Here is a 19,312-nt window from a genome sequence, read left to right as displayed (position 1 = left end):
CTCCCTACTACCTTTCTTGTGAATGGGCACGACATTTGCCAATTTCCAATCTTCCGGGACGACTCCTGTTACTAATGATTGGTTAAATAAATCTGTTAGCGGTTTTGCCAGCTCACCACTAAGCTCTTTTAATAATTTTGGGTGTATCTCATCAGGCCCCTGTGACTTATTTGTCTTCACTTTAGACAGCAAACTTAGAACATCTTCCTCTGTAAAGACACATGCATCAAACGATTTATTAGTCATCCTTTCTAGTGGAGGTCCTTCTCCTTCTTTTTCTTTTGTAAAAACTGAACAGAAGTATTCATTAAGGCAGTCGGCTAGCCCTTTATTCTCTTCTACATACCTTCCGTCCTTTGTTTTTAATTTAGTTATTCCTTGTTTTAATTTCCTTTTTTCATTTATATATCTGAAGAATGTCTTATCCCCTTTTTTCATAGACTGAGCTAGTTTTTCTTCTGCCTGCGCTTTAGAAGTTCTTATAACTTGCTTGGCCTCTTTCTGCCTAATCTTGTAGATTTCCTTATCTTCATTGCTCTGTTTTTTTTTATAATTACAAAATGCTAGCTTTTTATTTTTAATGATTTGGGCCACTTCTGCTGAGTACCACAGTGGTCTCTTCCTTTTTTTGCTTTTACTGACAAGTCTAATGCAATTTTCTGTTGCCTTCAATAATGCACCTTTTAAGTAGTCCCATTTCTCCTGGACTCCATGTAATCCATTCCAGTCTGATAAGGACTCATTTATGACTAATTTCATTTTTGAAAAGTCTGTTTTTCTAAAATCTAAAACTTTTGTTTTTGTGTGGTGGGACTCTTTCACAGTTCTTATATTAAACCACACTGACTGGTGATCACTAGATCCCAAGGTTTCGCCTACAATGACATCATATACCGAATCCCCATTTGTGAATACCAAATCCAAAATGGCCTCCCTCCGGGTTGGCTTCTCAACCACTTGTTGTAGAGATAACCCCAGTAGGGAATTTAGAATATCTGTACTCCTGGTAGAACTTGCTATTTTGGTTTTCCAGTTTATATCTGGAAGATTGAAATCTCCCATAATGATAACTTCTCCTTTCATTGTCATTTTAGCTATTTCTTCAACTAGTAGATCATCTAGATCTTTAACTTGACCAGGTGGTCTATATATCACACCTACACGAGTTACTGCATGGTTAGCAAACTGCAACGTAACCCAAACTGACTCTATGTTGGCCTCACCAACTTGTATTAGGTTAGATTTAATGCTATCTTTCACATACAGGGCCACTCCTCCTCCTTTCTTGCCTTCTCTGTCTCTTCTGTATAAAGAGTACCCTGGTATGGTTATGTCCCAGTCATTTCTTTCATTAAACCATGTCTCCGTAACAGCCACTAAATCTACATTCTCAGATGCCATTATTGACCCAAGTTCATTGATTTTTTTACCTAAACTGCAAGCATTTGTAGACAGGACTTATCATTTCTTAACCTCTGTGCTTCTGACCTGTTCTGGCATTGTTTCGGGGGGCAATTGGACTCTTTTATTTTCACTCTTTTGCCCCCCCTTCCTAGTTTAAATACTCTTCCGCAAATTCTTGGAGTTGTTCACTAAGTACATTTGTTCCTTTGAGAGAAAGATGCAAACCATCTTTTTTGTACAGTTCCTTTCTATTCCAAGTAGAGCTATCATGAGAAACAAAGCCAAATCCTTGCTCTTGACACCATTTACCAAGCCATATGTTGAACTCCTTTATGCGCCTCTGCCTATCATTCTGAACATTATGCACAGGCAGAACTTCAGAAAATGAAATGGTGGATGCAAAATCCTGTACGTCATTACCAAGTGTGATAAAAGATTTTTTCACCTCTGACACTTCATTGCAAGCCAGGTCATTTGTCTCTAGATGGACAAGAACATCCACGTCCCCTTCCTGCTTTGCTTGCTTAACAATATTAATAATACGTCTTCTATCTCTTCTAGCAGTAGCCCCAGGGAGACATCTCACAAAACCATTTTCATTAGGCTCCACACTTCTTATGATTGAATCACCCAGCAACAGCTGCTTCCTTTGAGACTTCACTTTATCTTTTTTGTCCTTGGCTGCAGTCTTGCATACATTAGACATAAGAGTCGATGGTTTCTCACCCTCTGTGCTTGAGTCCATATCCATGTTGTCCTTACATTCTGAGAGTGCTGCAAATGAATTATGGAGAACCACCGACTGTGGAACATGTCTTCTATCCACCACTCTAAGTCTTTCAGAACCTACAGTAACCCATCTGCCATTTCTGGGGGTCCTCTGTGGCAGTGGCATTGCAGCAGTCCTAGCTGGAGTTTGTTTAACAGATAATTTAAATATCTCAGATTTCAAAAATGCAATTTCCTGCTGCAGTAAGGAGAACTGTCTACAGATCTGACAGCATCAGAATCTTCAAAGAGTGGAACATGAAATAAATGCACAACAATTCCTGCACTGAACCAAGTCTGCCATTTTAAAGAGAAAAAAAAAATTGTAAATTTAAATCAAACAAATCTTACCTTTTTTTTTGTATTGTTTCCACCTTCCAGCCTACCTCCTGACTATCTCCTGCAATATCTCTACACTGTACTTAATGTAGTACTTGAAGGTAGTACTTGCAGCTAATGAATTAGGCCAGCTAATGAGTCTGTCTCTATATATACACACACTCCTTCACAAGCTCCTCCCTCAGCAACAAATGTAACACCTTAGTGAGCTAGGCTCATTAGCAAACGCACAATAGCAAACACCTGACCAAATTCCTTTCCTCTTCTCAAGCAATGGTCAGCTAAGAGATCAGGGGCTGCCAGGCAGCAGGGGGCAGACCCCCCTCCCTCCCCAATTTGAATATCATTGGTGGCCAGTGTGCGCCCCCCCGGCCCCCCCTCCCTTTATTGTTTTATCATTGGTGGCCAGTGTGTGCCCCCCCGGCCCCCCTCCCTCTATTGTATTATCATTGGTGGCCAGTGTGCGGCCCCCCCTCCCTCCCTCTATTGTATTATCATTGGTGGCCAGTGTGCGCCCCCCTGGCCCCCCTCTATTGTATTAATATCATTGGTGGCCACTGTGCGGCCTCCCCCCCCCCCCCCCCGATCATTGGTGGCAGTGGAGAGCTCCGATCGGAGTCCCAGTTTAATCGCTGGGGCTCTGATCGGGAACCATGGCAACCAGGACACTACTGCAGTCCTGGTTGCCATGGTTACTTAGCAATATTAGAAGCATCATACTTACCTGCTGCGCTGTCTGTGACCGGCCATGAGCTCCTCCTACTGGTAAGTGACAGGTCTGTGCGGCGCATTGCTTAATGATCTGTCACTTACCAGTAGGAGGAGCTCCCGGCCGGTCACAGACAGCGCAGCAGGTAAGTATGAGGCTTCTAATATTGCTAAGTAACCAGGGCAACCAGGACTGAAGTAGCGTCCTGGTTGCCATGGTTACCGATCGGAGCCCCAGCGATTAAACTGGGACTCCGATCGGAACTCTCCGCTGCCACCAATGATCGGGGGGGGGGGGGGGGAGGCCGCACACTGGCCACCAATGATATTAATACAATAGAGGGGGGGCCGGGGGGGGCCGCACTGGCCACTAATGAAATTAAAACTGGGGAGGGAGGGGGGTCTGCCCCCTGCTGCCTGGCAGCCCCAGCAGGGGGCAGTCATATACACAGTTAATAGTATATTCTAACTAGAAGCGTCCCCATCACTATGGGAATGCCTCTGTGTTAGAATATACTGTCGGATTTGAGTTTTCACAAAGTGAAAACTCAACTCTGAAAAAGCTTTTATGCAGACGGATCTTCGGATCCGTCTGTATGAAAGTAGCCTATGGACACGGATCACGGACACGGATGCCAATCTTGTGTGCATCCGTGTTTTTTCACGGACCCATTGACTTGAATGGGTCCGTGAACCGTTGTCCGTCCAAAAAATAGGACAGGTCATATTTTTTGGACGGACAGGATACACGGATCACGGAGGCGGATGACAAACGGTGCATTTTCCGAGTTTTCAACGGACCCATTGAAAGTCAATGGGTCCGCAGAAAATCATGGAAAACGGAACAACGGCTACGGGTGCACACAACGGTTGTGTGCATGAGGCCATAGGCAAACATAATCTAACTAAATTAAGCAAAAACACCACATATGAACAAAAAAAATCATTCTGGACAGACATCTATTCAAAGGGTTCTCCAAGACTTAGGCCTCTTGCACACGAACGATACAGATTAGGTCCGGATGCGTTCAGGGTGCGGTCGGGAAAAACTCGCACCATATCGCAAGCAAGTTCAGTCAGTTTTGTCTGCGATTTCATTCAGCATTTCAGTTTTTTTCGTGCGGGTGAAATGCGCATTGATGCGTTTTTCATGCACGTGATAAAAAACCGAAGGTTTACAAACAACATCTCTTAGCAACCATCAGTGAAAAACGCATCGTATCCGCACTTGCTTCCGGAAGCAATGCGTTTTTCACTCAGCCCCATTCACTACTATGGGGCCAGGGCTGAGTGAAAAAACGCAGAATATAGAACATGCTGTGATTTTCACGCAATGCACAAGTGATGCGTGAAAAACAACTCTCATGTACACAGACCTATTGAAATTAATGGGTCCGGATTCAGTGCGGGTGCAATGCTTTCGCATCACGCATTGCGCCCGCTCGGAAAACTCGCTCGTGTGAAAGGGGCCTTAAAGGGGTTGTCCCAGCTTGGACTTTCATGGCCGAGATGAGATTAATCCACAGTAAGCACCAGTCAGGGGGTGGCCAGAGTAGCAGTCTCAGTGCCTCATGAGCATGAATGAAGATTGTAGACCAATATTAGTTCAACTTTTATTTTTACTTAGAATATTTTTGGCACCCCCCCCCCCCATTCCATCCTGCCAGACTTGCAAAGAAGATGACTTACCTGCTTCCCGGAGATGGCTCACTGCCACTTCTTCTGCAGGCATGGGCTCCTTTGCAGGGCTCCATCGATGTCAACATCGATGTTCGACATTCCTGCAGCCAGTCACAGGCCGGGGTAGTGTCCAGCTCCCCTTGTGTCTTGTGACCATTTGTCATGATGCAAGGGGTGCTGGACACTGCATGTGATTGGCTAACGCCATGTCAAATTGGATGTTGACATCGATGGAGCCCAGCGGAGCATAATAGGCCTTTGGAATAAGGTGCCCGGCAGCAGGTAAGTCATCTTCCCTTTGCAGGCCTGGCAGAATGGGCAAGTTGTTGCCCAAAAAAAACTATTTTTGTACTACCCCTTAAGATAATCACATAAGATATGTCAAAATAATTTTGTCAAAGATGTATTGTACATTACCTCAATGCCTGCCTCAAGCCCAGAACATATGTTTGTTCCTCCATTCGCTAACGTTGGAAGGAGTTGTTTTAGCTGCTGACGCTGTGCATCACTTTTTATTTGGATTAATGTGGATTTAACCGTGGAAGAACTTGAAAATGTCACCATTCCAACATAAGCATCAATCTCAATAACCTGAATGATAAAAGCTTCTGCAGCCTGGTACAAACGTCCAATACGATTATACTGAAAACAAAGAAAAGCACAAAGACACCTAAATTATATTTTTCATTAGAATTTTACAATCCATACAGGGTTCTGTATTCTGGGTAAAGGGAACCTGTCATCAACTTTATGCTGATCTCACTGAGGGCAGAAAAGAGTCAAATCTACCTGAGAAGAGTCCTGGTTATACATAATCTCCTGCTCTCCCCGACCATCTGCTGATGATTGGCAGTTCTCTCCTAGAGAGAAAGGGAGAAAACTAGGTAGAAGACTGTCAGTCATCAGCAGGTGGGCAGGAACTCATGAATAACCAGGACTCTTCTCAGGTGGCCGGGACTCTTTTCCAGAGTAGATAAAGCCTAAAAGTTTATGTAGAAGTGAGGTTACAATAAAAAAAAAGTAAGAATTTAAATTTTAAAGGAATATGGCCATGGAGACCCCTACTATACCAGCAGATCAGTGGGATCCTATTTCACACGGGTTCTTAAAGGAATTTTTTGGTCAGCTGCCATTAGGCAGTCTCTTCATGTTGTACATTGTATAATTACAAGACATTAGGCGCTCTAGAGGCCACTTACATTATTCATGCTTCCAGAGACGTCCAGCACTAAAGTCACCACTCGATCTGGAAACTGCAGGAGTGTGATTGTGGGGACAGGAATACTGAGGCCAGGATTTGTATTTGTGGACTTTATATCATCGGAGCTCATGATCACATCCCATGTGCTACGGGAATTGCACATTTTATTTTGCATGTTTGGAGCTTCAGTGTTGTGGTTACTTCCATCACAGAACTTAGTCATCTAAAAGAGAAATCACAGCGCTCAGATCTTCCAAAAGAAAATGCCTTACGCATTGTATGACAGAACGTCAGCCTTTACTTATACTCACACTAGGAAGAGCCTGCATGTACATTAATGATTCTGGGACAGACTGAAACTGTTCAGGCACAAAAAGACAACCTGCTTCAAAGAGTCCGGTTTTGGGGTCGGGGGCACATGGAGTAACCTTACAGGAATTTCCTTCACATTTCAGAATTTTGTTTTCACCTGAAATGGCAGCAGAGCACCTGGAAAATACAATGTTAGACTTAGTATTAATATTTATTATGCCTGATAACCATTGGGATAGTTGGTTGCATTACCAGCCTTACATTATATGATACCCTGTGTAATATAAGCGCCATGCATTATGATGCCTAAATAACAGCGCTATATAGTGCTGCCACTCCCATAAAGCAAAAGTACTAAGTAGCAGTTATACACATTTCACCATACAGTGCTCAAACACTAATATTACAAGACCTGATAAAGAGTCAGAGGTTGACTTAGTGGATGGCCATCTAACAGGTGGCACTAGAGACCGGGGGACCAGGTTTTGTGGCCCTGGATGAGAGCTTATTTTCCCACTACTAACACACAGTGACACAGTGAGAAGGTGATGCGCCATCCATTGTTATTTGCTACTTGAAATGTCAAGTATTAAGTATTATTTGTCGACAGAATCATACTAACAGACTCAACTGTGTCCTTTCATTTCATTATGTTGGGTTAGGTGGATACAGTCATACTCCCAGCAATTCCGCCATTGTTTTTTGCACTCTTTATTCTGCTGTTTACCATTCTTGTGGTAACAAAATACCAAATAAATATGATTTGTTTTATGTTTTTGTATTTTTACAAATAAATTCACGTTTTATAGAAAAAAGATATTTCAGTGTGGTCCCAGATCAGATTTTGATCGCTGAAGCCATATCAGATCTTATTTTTGACCGCATGGGTTGTAATTTTTATTGTTACCATTTTGGGATATAGTACATATAATTTATAGATTCATTTTCATAAAATGTTTTTGAGGGGGGATGCAAAAGCTTTAGGGGAAATTTTCTTTATGGATATTTTTTAAAGAGGTTTTTTTTAAAGTGGTTTTCTCACACAAAAAAAAAACCACCCTCTTTCCTTTGTCTGATTGATTAGGGGTCCAGCCATATTCCCATGTGAGTAGTAATGAACATGCGTGACCACACCTCCATTACCTTCTATGGATAATACTAGGCTATATTTCTGACAGTCCCATGAAAGTAAATGGAACAGGAGTCGAGGCTCACCTGGTCATGGTCTGAGAAGGAGGCACGGATAAAAATTGAAAATCCAGCTTCCAAACGACCAATTGAATGCTTTGATGCAAAAACGTGCTAAAATCTGGACATGTACACCTGGTGTACATGTTCGGATTTTAGCACGTTTTTGCATTAAAGCATTCAATTGGTCGTTTGGAAGCTGGATTTTCTCTTTTTTCCTACATAAAAGTAAATAGGTCAGTGGTCACACATGCACACTATCACCCCATTCAAATGGACAAATATTCATGGCAGACCTGGGGGCTTTTGTTAGGCCCCATGGGTATATTATTGCACTGCATGTGGAAGCACTGTGTCAACCAGCTGGTTTTACTTTGGGATAAACCAAAGGGTGTTATCCTGGCAGTGCCCTGACATTCCCCCTTAAACCCCTGTGCAGGGATCTGGACTTTGCTGCAGGAGAGCCACCAGGTCGCTACCTCTTGGAAAAGTCCCAGTACTGTTGTCAGAGACACTGGTGCAAAGCCTTGAAGGATCAGGAAAAACAGGCCAAGGTCAGGGCAGGCAGAGTTCATGTGAATATGTGAAACAGGTCTGAGGTGAGGTCCGACAGCAGAGGATCACCTCGGGAAGCAGACACAGTTGTGGTCAGACAGTGGAGGATCAGGATGCAGAAAACAGGCAAAGATTGGAACACAGGAAAACAATGAGAACAAACACCTTAGCAGGAACTAGCAAGCAAGGAATAAGATTGCTCAGGCAAAGACTGAGAGAAACAGCACAACATATATAGAAGAAGCTAATTAGCAAATTGGAAACAACCTAGCAGCAGCACACAGAGCTATGGGAGATAGTAACCCATGTAGTACTGCACAGGAGATGACGTTCAATAAAGAGACACAAGATGAGTGGAGCAGCACCATCCCAAAATAGCAGGGCAGTGGTAAGCTGCCAATGTAACAGGGTGCCAATAGACTAACAGAGAGTAAGCTTTGAACATGGGTGTCCTACTGACAGTAGCATCTAAGGGGCTTAATGGTTGGGGGTTTCTCTGAACCCTGCCATAGCAGCAGGAGTCTGGTTGTCAAACACTACTGGCCTCCTAACGCACAGTCAGTGTGTTTACCATCTGAAGAAAATACTGTACACTCCACTCACGATGTACATGTACAGTAATGCAACCATTTCAGGGACCAAGAGAGGGGAAGTGATGGGGAGCAAGAAGGTCTAGAGTCAATTGTACTACAGTGTTTATAAAAGAGGTGTGGTAAGGTAATAACCTTCCGAGTTTATCCAACAAGAGCATGCTATAAAACCTTATGAGTGAATACTACCGGGTGGTAAAATATAACTTTTTAATAGGGGCCATAAAAATCGTAATGGGTACTAGTCCTATTACTACTAGGCTGCTAAAGCTTCATTTCGAAAGCAGGGAGGAATGATAAGGTTTTCCCCTATCAGCCCTAATTTATTTCTGTTAAATGATAGGTCATCGACCGGGTAAAAGACAGCCTGGTCCATCAACATTAGCCCTCAACTAAATTCCATTGAAGTTCAAGTCCTTGTGTTTCCTCACAAAGGCACGTATTACACCAACAGATTATCTGACCAATATCTGTCCAATCAGACGAATAGGAGGTGTATTTAACAAAAGTTCTGTGAATGTAATTGGCCACCTGACCAATGATTGGTCAGAAAATCTGTCAGATAGATAATCTATTGGTGTAATACTGGCCAAAGCCTTAGCAGTGCTGGACATACCGGGGAAACTATAGCGACATTGTAAGAATGATGCCATCTAGTTGTAAGGACAGGAGGCATGGCTGCAAGCTTAAAAGGGTTGTGTCACGAATCATATTCAACATTTTTCAAACCAGCACCTGGATATGAATACTTTTGAAATAACTTGTAATTAAAAATTTAGTATAGCCAGCGAGCTATCTAATAAAATGTATCTGTATAGAGCCACCTGCTGTTTGCTCTTTTTTTTAGTTTATGTCCTTCTCACTGAGCTGGTTGTACATAGAAACATAGAAACATAGATGTTTCTATGTTTCTATGATTCTCATTTTTTTAAAGAATGTATTAATCAGATGAATAAATATATACTTTCTTGACTTATAGGGAAGCAACAACTTACTTAAAGCGCTTGTCTTACTTCAACAAATGGCATTTATCATGTAGACGAAGTTAACACAAGGCACTTACTAATGTATTGTGATTGTCCATATTGCCTCCTTTGCTGGCTTGAGTAATATTTTACACTACTGTATTTGTTCTTGTTACACTGCTTGTTTCCAGAGGTTATGACCACCCTGAAATTTCCGTGGGCCCCTCCCCCCAGGGCCCTTTAAGAGGAAAAAAGGCACTTGTTTTTGTGATGCCGGTTGCGTTGAAGCAGCAAGGGCTCAGGGCCCCTTTTAGTTATACTGTGGTTGGTATCCAGGTGTAGGAATGCCAGAGTAGTGTAGGGTGGCCTTAATGTTGGTTCACGTGTCACGGTGCTCCTACCTGGATACGCTGGACCCTAGGCGTTGGCTCCGAAGCAATGAAAAGGGGGGTTGTATGATGAAGGCGATGGAGAAATAAATTGAATCCAGACCTTGTGATGAAGTTTATAATAGCTTTACTTTCATTGAACATTTCTCCAAACAGTCTCAGGCTTTGTCTTGGTTCCCAGCAGGCGGTAGCTTGTAAACTCTGGCAGGCAAACAAACTCAAATAGAGTCTCTGCTTCTGCAGGATGCTGCAACTTCTCTCTTATAGTTTGACTCTGGGTTAGTCCAGGGAATTATACTTCCTGGCTTCAGAAGCTCCAAGCTTCTGTCTCCATGTCCAGCAAAGCTGAAGGTATTCTAGCTGGCCTGTGCAAGGCACGTCCAGCCGGGACATGGCCCTGCTACCTTCCCCTAGCAGGGGGTAAGCTAAACTGCTTCTAACTGGTCTCACTCTCCACCCTTCCTGCAAGAAATCGGACTCACCCACTTCTCCACAGAGGGGGGTAAGAATGGAATGGAAAGCTCCATTCTACCTAACTGTAGCTCTGTCATTTATGCTGCCACCTACAGGTGATCCAGGCATATTACATGTTAACTTAACCACCTCAGCCCCCAGTGCTTAAACACCCTGAAAGACCAGGCCACTTTTTACACTTCTGACCTACACTACTTTCACCGTTTATTGCTCGGTCATGCAACTTACCACCCAAATGAATTTTACCTCCTTTTCTTCTCACTAATAGAGCTTTCATTTGGTGATATTTCATTGCTGCTGACATTTTTACTTTTTTTGTTATTAATTGAAATTTAACGATTTTTTTGCAAAAATATGACATTTTTCACTTTCAGTTGTAAAATTTTGCAAAAAAAACGACATCCATATATAAATTTTGCTCTAAATTTATTGTTCTACATGTCTTTGATAAAAAAAAAATGTTTGGGTAAAAAAAAAATGGTTTGGGTAAAAGTTATAGCGTTTACAAACTATGGTACAAAAATGTGAATTTCCGCTTTTTGAAGCAGCTCTGACTTTCTGAGCACCTGTCATGTTTCCTGAGGTTCTACAATGCCCAGACAGTACAAACACCCCACAAATGACCCCATTTCGGAAAGAACACACCCTAAGGTATTCGCTGATGGGCATAGTGAGTTCATAGAAGTTTTTATTTTTTGTCACAAGTTAGCGGAAAATGATGATTTTTTTTTTTTTTCTTACAAAGTCTCATATTCCACTAACTTGTGACAAAAAATAAAAAGTTCTATGAACTCACTATGCCCATCACGAAATACCTTGGGGTCTCTTCTTTCCAAAATGGGGTCACTTGTGGGGTAGTTATACTGCCCTGGCATTCTAGGGGCCCAAATGTGTGGTAAGGAGTTTGAAATCAAATTCTGTAAAAAATGACCAGTGAAATCCGAAAGGTGTTCTTTGGAATATGGGCCCCTTTGCCCACCTAGGCTGCAAAAAAGTGTCACACATCTGGTATCTCTGTATTCAGTAGAAGTTGAGGAATGTGTTTTGGGGTCTCTTTTTACATATACCCATGCTGGGTGAGAGAAATATCTTGGCAAAAGACAACTTTTCCCATTTTTTTAAACAAAGTTGGCATTTGACCAAGATATTTATCTCACCCAGCATGGGTATATGTAAAAAGACACCCCAAAACACATTCCTCAACTTCTCCTGAATACAGAGATACCAGATGTGTGACACTTTTTGGCAGCCTAGGTGGGCAAAGGGGCCCATATTCCAAAGAGCACCTTTCGGATTTCACTGGTCATTTTTTGCAGAATTTGATCTCAAACTCCTTACCACACATTTGGGCCCCTAGAATGCCAGGGCAGTATAACTACCCCACAAGTGACCCCATTTTGGAAAGAAGAGACCCCAAGGTATTCGCTGATGGGCATAGTGAGTTCATGGAAGTTTTTATTTTTTGTCACAAGTTAGTGGAATATGAGACTTTGTATGAAAAAAAAAAAAAAATCATCATTTTCCACTAACTTGTGACAAAAAATAAAAAATTCTAGGAACTCGCCATGCCCCTCACGGAATACCTTGGGGTGTCTTCTTTCCAAAATGGGGTCACTTGTGGGGTAGTTATACTGCCCTGGCATTCTAGGGGCCCAAATGTGTGGTAAGGAGTTTGAAATCAAATTCTGTAAAAAATGACCAGTGAAATCCGAAAGGTGCTCTTTGGAATATGGGCCCCTTTGCCCACCTAGGCTGCAAAAAAGTGTCACACATCTGGTATCTCTGTTTTCAGGAGAAGTTGAGGAATGTGTTTTGGGGTGTCTTTTTACATATACCCATGCTGGGTGAGATAAATATCTTGGTCAAATGCCAACTTTGTATAAAAAAATGGGAAAAGTTGTCTTTTGCCAAGATATTTCTCTCACCCAGCATGGGTATATGTAAAATGACACCACAAAACACATTCCCCAACTTCTCCTGAGTACGGAGATACCAGATGTGTGACACTTTTTTGCAGCCTAGGTGGGCAAAGGGGCCCATATTCCAAAGAGCACCTTTCGGATTTCACTGGTCATTTTTTACAGAATTTGATTTCAAACTCCTTACCACACATTTGGGCCCCTAGAATGCCAGGGCAGTATAACTACCCCACAAGTGACCCCATTTTGGAAAGAAGAGACCCCAAGGTATTCGCTGATGGGCATAGTGAGTTCATGGAAGTTTTTATTTTTTGTCACAAGTTAGTGGAATATGAGACTTTGTATGAAAAAAAAAAAAAAAAAAATCATCATTTTCCACTAACTTGTGACAAAAAATAAAAAATTCTAGGAACTTGCCATGCCCCTCATGGAATACCTTGGGGTGTCTTCTTTCCAAAATGGGGTCACTTGTGGGGTAGTTATACTGCCCTGGCATTTTCCAGGGGCCCTAATGTGTGGTAAGTAGGTAAATGACCTGTGAAATCCGAAAGGTGCTCTATGGAATGTGGGCCCCTTTGCCCACCTAGGCTGCAAAAAAGTGTCACACATGTGGTATCGCCGTATTCAGGAGAATTTGGGGAATGTGTTTTGTGGTGTCATTTTACATATACCCATGCTGGGTGAGAGAAATATCTTGGCAAAAGACAACTTTTCCCATTTTTTTATACAAAGTTGGCATTTGACCAAGATATTTATCTCACCCAGCATGGGTATATGTAAAATGACACCCCAAAACACATTGCCCAACTTCTCCTGAATACGGAGATACCACATGTGTGACACTTTTTTGCAGCCTAGGTGTGCAAAGGTGCCCAAATTCCTTTTAGGAGGGCATTTTTAGACATTTGGATACCAGACTTCTTCTCACGCTTTGGGGCCCCTAAAATGCCAGGGCAGTATAAATACCCCACATGTGACCCCATTTTGGAAAGAAGAGACCCCAAGGTATTCAATGAGGGGCATGGCGAGTTCATAGAAAAAAAAAAAATTGGCACAAGTTAGCGGAAATTGATTTTATTTGATTTTGCTCTCACAAAGTCTCCCTTTCCGCTAACTTGGGACAAAAATTTCAATCTTTCATGGACTCAATATGCCCCTCACGGAATACCTTGGGGTGTCTTCTTTCCAAAATGGGGTCACATGTGGGGTATTTATACTGCCCTGGCATTCTAGGGGCCCTAAAGCGTGAGAAGAAGTCTGGAATATAAATGTCTAAACATTTTTACGCATTTGGATTCCGTGAGGGGTATGGTGACTTCATGTGAGATTTTATTTTTTGACACAAGTTAGTGGAATATGAGAGTTTGTAGGAAAAAAAATAAAAATTTCCGCTAACTTGGGCCAAAAAAATGTCTGAATGGAGCCTTACAGGGGGGGGGGGATCAATGACAGGGGGGTGATCAATGACAGGGGGGTGATCAATGACAGGGGGGTGATCAGGGAGTCTATATGGGGTGATCACCCCCCTGTCATTGATCACCCCCCTGTAAGGCTCCATTCAGATGTCCGTATGTGTTTTGCGGATCCGATCCATGTATCCGTGGATCCGTAAAAATCATGCGGACATCTGAATGGAGCTTTACAGGGGGGTGATCAATGACAGGAGGGTAATCAATGACAGGGGGGTGATCAGGGAGTCTATATGGGGTGATCACCACAGTCATTGATCACTCCCCTGTAAGGCTCCATTCAGACGTCCGTATGATTTTTACGGATCCGATCAGTCTATCAGTGGATCCGTAAAAATCATGCGGACATCTGAATGGAGCTTTACAGGGGGGTGATCAATGACAGGGGGGTAATCAATGACAGGGGGGTGATCAGGGAGTCTATATGGGGTGATCACCACAGTCATTGATCACTCCCCTGTAAGGCTCCATTCAGACGTCCGTATGATTTTTATGGATCCGATCAGTCTATCAGTGGATCCGTAAAAATCATGCGGACATCTGAATGGAGCTTTACAGGGGGGTGATCAATGACAGGGGGGTAATCAATGACAGGGGGGTGATCAGGGAGTCTATATGGGGTGATCAGGGGTGATCAGGGGCGATCAGGGGCGAATAAGGGGTTAATAAGTGACAGGGGGGGGGTGTAGTGTAGTGTGGTGCTTGGTGCAACATATTACTGAGCTGCCTGTGTCCTCTGGTGGTCGATCCAAACAAAGGGGACCACCAGAGGACCAGGTAGCAGGTATATTAGACGCTGTTATCAAAACAGCGCCTAATATACCTGTTAGGGGTTAAAAAAATCACATCTACAGCCTGCCAGCGAACGATCGCCGCTGGCAGGCTGGAGATCCACTCTCTTACCTTCCGATCCTGTGAACGCGCGCGCCTGTGTGCGCGCGTTCACAGGAAATCTCGCGTCTCGCGAGAGGACGCGCCGGCGCGTCCAGGTGGAATAAAACAACCACCTCCAGGACGCGTCCGGAGGTGGTTAAATAGTTGAAAAATAGGAAATGCACATTATATAGGACCTGGAAATAAATACACAGGATGACACTAGGTTAACCACAGGAGATAGTAGTGAGGTGCAGAAGTGGTAATACCACTCTGGGGCGTTACACAATCCAGCAGCGGTGGCCACTTTTGCATGCTATAGGAAAAAGCAAAAGCCTCTTGTGACCGGAGCTGCCAGTTCATACCTGTATATACCTGTATATTTGGCTGTAAGCCCTGGATACGAGCAGTTTAAAAATGAATCCAGCCAGCAAAGGAGGCAATATCGACAATCACAATGCATTAGTAAGTGCTTGGTATTTACTTCCTCTACATCATAAATGCCATTTGGAGAAGTGGAACAGTAACCTGCACAGCTAATTCCTGTGTTGCAAGACTGGGTTGTCTCTACCACACCTGTCTCTTCCACCCTGGGGTTTGTCTTTAAAAGTTTAGTGTGTTATGTGTAGCTGGCGTTTGGCACTCTATGCAATATATTAATTTAAATGGCTCACCTTGTAGCCTCCACAGCACTATTCCCTGTAATATAGAAAGGATTATCCGAGCTGTACTCATCAAAAACACCCCAACGGAGGTGAGCCCATTCATGGACAAACACTCTGCCTAAAAGTAGAAAAAATGATACATTTTACATATTTGTTGCAGAAAGAAAATTATAAAAAAAATATAAATAAAGATTTATTTTTAGCTTTTTGAATCAAGGTGTTTAATGTTTAACACTAGACATTTAAATAATCTAAATCAGAAGACTCCTTAAAAAAATACTTAAAGGGAACTGTCAGGTCCTACTTATGCTGCCTTCTCTGAGTAGAGAGCAGCTGTCAACAGTGGTTCTTGATCTCAAAGCCACATTTTACCTCAGTCACAATAGCTGCATATAATGATCATTGGGTGTGGAACCACTGTATCAAGAAACCGGTTTGACTTTGGGCTAAACCTGGCAGTCCCTGGTATTCACCCTTAAGCTCCCATACAGGGATCTGGACATAACTGCAGGAAAGCCACCAGGCTGCTACTTCCTGGAGTAGTCCAAGTGTGGTTGACAGCTGACCCACAGGAGTCAGAGAGCACCGAGGAATCAGAAAAAACTCATAGTCAGTAACAGGCCGAGGTCATGGCAGGCAGAGTTCATGCGAATATGTGAAACAGGTCCAAGGTCAGGGCAGGCAGTAAAGGATCAATACAGCAATCAGTTCAGGTCAGGCAGTAGAGGTCAGAGTAAGGAATCAGGCAAAGGTCAGTACATGGGCAGACAAATGGAACAGAAGACTTATGCAGGGACTAGAAGACCTATTGCTCAGGAACCCTCCCCTAGGGTAAGGTGCCTTAAGTACCCAGAGGTGGCCAGTCATAGGCTGGGGAAAATTAGGGTACTCATGCGCTAGTCCCTAAAGAGTTGAGGACTCTGTACATGTGCACCCTACAGACAGAGGAGACCTGGCTGAGAAGTTCAGGCCTCGGTTTGCAGCGGAAGATGAGACATTGGCCTCTGGCAGCTGGGCCCACTGGAGATGGGCAGAGGATGGAAAGTGGGTCCGTCTATTTTAGTAGCAGTGCGAGAGTCATGGTGCCTGTGCCCAAACAGGGTTGTGGGGCAGCAGTTTGCACAGGCCACAGATATAACACTGCATAAATTCATAAGTGAGCATTAAATAGAATAATCAGTCTAGAAAGATTATCAAAATTAAAATAATTGCTGTGGTAAAACAACAGCTGAGGGGTAACCTAATAACTATGTAAAAATATATTAATACAGATACATGTCATTATCTATTTATATCCAGGAATGTAGCTATAACAAGGGGATACCCTCAACGTCTAGAGGAAAGAAGGTTTCCACACCAACACAGAAGGGGGTTCTTTACTGTAAGAGCAGTGAGACTATGGAGCTCTCTGCCAGAGGAGGTTGTCAAGTCTAATCTGATAAAAGAATTCATTACGGGCTTAGATGTAATTCTTTCAGATTTGTGGTACAGCCTTCTGGTAGGCTGTTTCGGCATAGAATTCTCTGAATTGCATGCATATTTGCCGGGTATAGGCAAGACCTCCACCGAACCCCTTTCTAGTTAATGGTGCTGACAGACATTCCAGTAACATTTGGCAATGCTGGATCCGGAGAACTCCTGCAGGCTCTTCACTGCCGGAACAGCCCGCCAGAACGCTGTGCCACAAAATTGCAACTAGCCTAATAAAATTAGAGCTACTAGACTTCTAGAGAAGGATCAGTTATCCAGGGATTTATTCTGACCTGAATACCAGATGAGGGTCAGGAAGGAATTTTTTTCCTAAAATTAGGAAAATAGTTTTTTGCCTCATTGGGGGGCATTGCCTTCATCTAGGTCAACATTGCACCAATATAGGGTTAATGGATGGACTTATGTCATTTTTCAGTCTCACTAGCTTACAGGGGTTTCAGCTATGTTACCTAAGCCGGGCCCATTGTGATCAGCAAATTAATGGGCTATAGAGAGAAGGTTTCATGATTGTTTTTACCAGATGCTTTTTTTTTGTGAGGGTGTGATTTAATGATTTCAACAAACCGATCAGACAAACAAAAAAGAAATACAATTAGGCGCATCACCGTAAGTATTCATTCAGTTGCACACCAGGCCAACATTGACATTGCTAGCATCACAATTTCACATTCAATAACTTTAAAAATGGGAAGAATAAAATGCATCTATCAAGAAAATTAAAGAAAAACCCCTCCATTTACCTCGGGGCCCATACACTGAGATAAGCCAGTCATCAGTCATGAATTCAGGTGTAAGGTGAATGTATTTGCCTGGTTCTCCACACTTTCCATACTGTTGGGTATAAGGGTCATCTGCATGCTGCACGGTAGGGTCAGCGATGATAATATCTGCCTAACATTACAAACACACAAATACATTATCATTATGGAGACAATGGGGCTCATTTATTAACTGATATATTTTCAGCATATATGGGTCGCAGATTTTTTCCACAAAAATCTGCAACTTTTCCCCACTTTGCCGACAGGTCTTAAAAAAAGTGGGGCGTGGCGTGGGCGAGCAAGGGGACAGGCCCGTCTCATTCACCTTTTTGTACTCCAGTTTTTGGCATGCAAAATGACTTAAATCTACGCCAGCAAGGGAGCTGATGTAGATTTTAGATTGTTGCATGTCCTGCTGGAGAAAGCGACAAAGTTAGGTAGAGGCCTGTGCCTCCACATAACTTTGCTTCTCCCTCCAGCACCACAGACGCTATTAAGACCAGCGTGCAAATCGTTAGTCTTAAGAAAAGGTAACTTTACAATCAGGAGTGGATCATAAAAGGGAAGAAAGTAGAAAGGACAGATACAAGTTTTCCTCATTTATTAACCCCTTCAGCACCCTGCAAATTGACTATTTAGATTTTTATTCACTGTACAGGATAAATACATTTATATTTTAATAGTGCGGGTCTTATGGAAGGTGGTGATGTCTATGATGTTTATTTATTTTTATTGTTTATTTGTTTTTATTCTAATTACTGGGAAAGGGTGTGATATGATTTTATATATATATATATATATATATATATATAAAAATACTTTATTTCTACCTTTTTTAAATTACACTAGGTGGCTATAACAAGCTTCTCAAATACATTGCAATGGATTACCATTGCAATGCATTGCAGATTTGTTATGTTCTTATGGAGCCCTGCCATCTGCTATAAAAGCATTGGTTTCTTCAGAGAGACCCAGGCTTTTATAAAGAAGCAAGAACTTCCCCAATCTTTGCATGGGGAAGCTGTGGAAGACCCAGGGAAAGCCGCATCAGATGCCATGGTACAAATTGATCAAGGCATCTGAAGGGTTAAATATCTGCTATCTGTGTTATTGCCAATCACAGACATTAACTCTGGGTGTCTTCTGTTTAAAGCAGGCAACATTTTTAGAGGCCAGACTTCCACTGTACATGCACAGTGGAGGTCAAAAAAAGATTAATTCACTTCTTTAAACTAAGGTATCTCTGCGGTGTCACAGCCACTCAAATCCCTGGGGGCTCTTCAAAGGCATGCACTATAGGCTAATTAGTGCTTTCCTCTCAGCCAACTGGTAAAGAAGGATAAGGCTGGGTTCACACAGGGGGTTGCGAGAAAAGGTGCGGGTGCGTTGCGGGAACACCCGCGATTTTTTCGGCGCGAGTGCAAAACATTGTAATGCGTTTTGCACTCGCGTGAGAAAAATCGCGTATGTTTGGTACCCAGACCCAAACTTCTTCACAGAAGTTCGGGCTTGGGATCGGTGTTCTGTAGATTGTATTATTTTCCCTTATAACATGGTTATA

The 19,312-nt window shown here is 42.8% G+C and overlaps 1 protein-coding gene across 1 annotated transcript in view; it reads right to left on the bottom strand.

Annotated features, from left to right (window-relative positions):
- Nucleotides 1-19,312, bottom strand: part of LOC120978901 (calcium-activated chloride channel regulator 1-like) — a 44,000-nt gene that overhangs the window by 14,701 nt on the left and 9,987 nt on the right. Inside the window, exons 3-7 of the mRNA XM_040407319.1 lie at nt 17,731-17,881; nt 15,509-15,617; nt 6,412-6,589; nt 6,099-6,323; nt 5,317-5,541 (exon numbers count right to left, since the gene is read on the bottom strand). Coding sequence (XP_040263253.1) covers nt 5,317-5,541; nt 6,099-6,323; nt 6,412-6,589; nt 15,509-15,617; nt 17,731-17,881 — 888 coding nt within the window. The remainder of the gene's footprint in view (nt 1-5,316; nt 5,542-6,098; nt 6,324-6,411; nt 6,590-15,508; nt 15,618-17,730; nt 17,882-19,312) is intronic.

This window comes from Bufo bufo, chromosome 9 (genome assembly GCF_905171765.1).
Source record: "Bufo bufo chromosome 9, aBufBuf1.1, whole genome shotgun sequence".
NCBI classification, from domain to species: Eukaryota; Metazoa; Chordata; class Amphibia; order Anura; family Bufonidae; genus Bufo; species Bufo bufo.
Note: the sequence above shows the minus strand (reverse complement) of the source record. Positions and strands in the feature narration are given on the sequence as shown.